Source organism: Saprolegnia parasitica (assembly GCF_000151545.1).
Source record: "Saprolegnia parasitica CBS 223.65 unplaced genomic scaffold supercont2.1191, whole genome shotgun sequence".
Lineage (NCBI taxonomy): Eukaryota > Oomycota > Saprolegniomycetes > Saprolegniales > Saprolegniaceae > Saprolegnia > Saprolegnia parasitica.
This window is the reverse complement of record NW_012157585.1, coordinates 1-2295: the sequence shown is the minus strand read 5'-3', so window position 1 is coordinate 2295 and position 2295 is coordinate 1. Positions and strand designations below refer to the sequence as shown.

The 2295-nt window shown below is 56.7% G+C and overlaps 2 protein-coding genes across 2 annotated transcripts; both read right to left on the bottom strand.

The window, feature by feature from the left end:
* Nucleotides 1-9: 9 nt before the first annotated feature.
* On the bottom strand, nt 10-1540 carry SPRG_18429 (hypothetical protein; the record flags this gene model as incomplete). The annotated part of the gene is made up of 5 exons (XM_012357867.1): nt 10-397; nt 444-594; nt 642-968; nt 1014-1157; nt 1199-1540. Coding segments are annotated over 5 exons (1352 nt in total), but the record flags the coding sequence as incomplete, so codon positions are not given.
* A 371-nt stretch (nt 1541-1911) lies between these two features.
* On the bottom strand, nt 1912-2223 carry SPRG_18428 (hypothetical protein; the record flags this gene model as incomplete). Its single annotated transcript, XM_012357866.1, has 1 exon — nt 1912-2223. One exon carries the CDS (start codon nt 2221-2223, stop codon nt 1912-1914), a length of 312 nt encoding a protein of 103 aa, XP_012213256.1.
* Nucleotides 2224-2295: the final 72 nt, after the last annotated feature.

Genomic DNA, 2295 nt, shown 5'->3' with positions numbered 1-2295 from the left:
TCCTCGCACAGCAAGTGCACCTCGGATCCGGGCATTGCAACGTCGTCGATGAGTTTGATCATGTCACGAATGTCGCGTCGCCACCCACACATGAGAATCTTCTCGATGTGGCGCTCCGTCACGACGAGCGGGTAGTCGGGACAGGACGGAATCTCGATCGGTGTCTCGCGCACCTTGTACGAGTCGTTGTCTTCGGCAAGAAAGATGATCTTTTCACCCGCACGCATGGAGCGGCCCTTGTCCGGCTTGATGACGATGTCGCCGTCAGTCGTCTCGACACCAATCGGAATCGCATCTTCAAAGTAGGCTTGCAGCCGGCCGAACGGTACATTGACGCAGGTTGGCCACTCCTTGATGTAGAATTCGTTGCCTTCAAAGCCCAAGACAGCGCGGAAGACTAGAGGTACACAAGGTCAGACCCACGCGAGCCTCGAACAGTTAACCTTTGGCGAGGCCTGGGGACCGCGCCGACATAATTACAAGTCGTCCAATCACGTCGTGGGACACGAGGGACTCGACCGCCCCGCCACCAACAAGCGAGATAAGCGGCTCGTTGTCAATGTCACGAACTTCGGCAACAATGTGGCCGCGAAGCTGAAGTGCAATTTCAGAGATGCAAGAAATCCATCCCAAAGTCCTACCGAGTCGAGGCCAAGAAGAGATAAAATGATGCGCAACACCGCCGCGTCCGACTTGTCGGCGTCACCGACGGTGGCCATGATGACAATGCTTCGTGCCGTGTGCGCCGAGACTTTTTTTAGGTCGACAATCAAGAGCGGGTTCCCGGTTCGAAAGACGACCTTCGTGCCGAGGAAATCATCCGGGTGCATGTGCGAGTGAATCTCGGCTTCGAGTTGCTCCTTTTCAAGTTCGGCGAGCACGACGACGACGCCGCCTTTTTCGCTTTCGTTGGCGCGACACAGTTCTTTGATGAGGTAAATGGACTTGTCGGTCCAGCCCAAGAGCAGCTAAAAGAGAGCTTACGACACGACAGCGACATGCTCGCGGCGTACCGTGTGATTTTCTTCGACGACGTTGCTCTTGCCCTTCTTGAGCGAGTCCATCTTTTCCCGGACGCTGTCCACGACGAAGCCGAGAATGACGGCAAAGAAGAGAATGCCGATGATCGAAACGATCATCGCGATTGCCCGATGGTCCTACGCATAGCGTCAACGCGGTCCATTCAGTTCGTCCGAACCCAGCTCACGGCCTTGTGCTGCGCACCTGGAAAGGTCATGTACATCCACGCCTTCCAGATCGCATCGGGCACTGTGAGCTCGTGTTCAATCACGCCGATGAGAAGGCCGATTAGGATCGTAAACATGGAGCCAAACGAAACCAGCGTGATGGTCTGGCCTCTTCGCGTCGAAATGAACGTGTCGACTTTGTACGCCAAGAGCGCGCTCGTCGTATAGCTCGGCTGCTTCTTGACAACAACGGCTTCGGCGCCCTTGAACGTGGGTAGTGTTGGTGCGTCGGTGGCGACAGCAACCTTGGCCGACTCGGTCGGCGCAAAGTATTTGATGGCCTTCGACTGCATCTTGGCGCCTCGAGCCGTCCGTGCAATGTCTTGAAACACCCTACTACCGGTATTGCCGCCGTTTCCACTCGCCAATTGCTCGAGTGGCGTGGTCACGGCTATAATTATCGCGCGTATTGGTATCACATTCCGGCCCGATCACTTTACCGACAACCGCCTTAGTCTGCGGCCGGTCTCATACCGACCGGTGACAGCTTCCGTTGGCCGGCAGCATTCAAAGGCTATAAATGACGAGATTCAATTGTTCTCGAGCGGGAAATGTTTCTGGCAACACTTCAACGGTGGAGTCCAAGCTCGCTGCAGGGACGCACACCAAATATCGTGTTGCTGACCGATATGGCAAACCGTGTGCAACCTTTTACGACGACATTTTAGGGGGAATGGGACGTCTGCACTCCATTCGACGTCGGTGGCGCCTGCATCTGCAAGTGCTTCGCGTGAAGGCTCGTGTAGTGCTCGAGAAGCATCTCGACATCGTCGCGAAGCGCCACGAGACGCCGGCACACCTCGGGTGTGAGCTCAATATCGGCATCAAACGACGGCGGCGCCGGTAGGTGGGACGTGGACTTGGAGATGAACGATCGTTGTGTTCGAATGCGCGGCTCGGGTGGGTTTACGGCTCGGACCCCTATCGGTGGCGGGGGTGCGGCCGCCTTGAGTTGCCGCACGTTGTTTTGGCGCATTTGGTCGGTGAGCCGGTCGAGAACGGCGCTCTGAACATCCTGCTCGCGCTCCACGTCGATGGTGCCACTGAC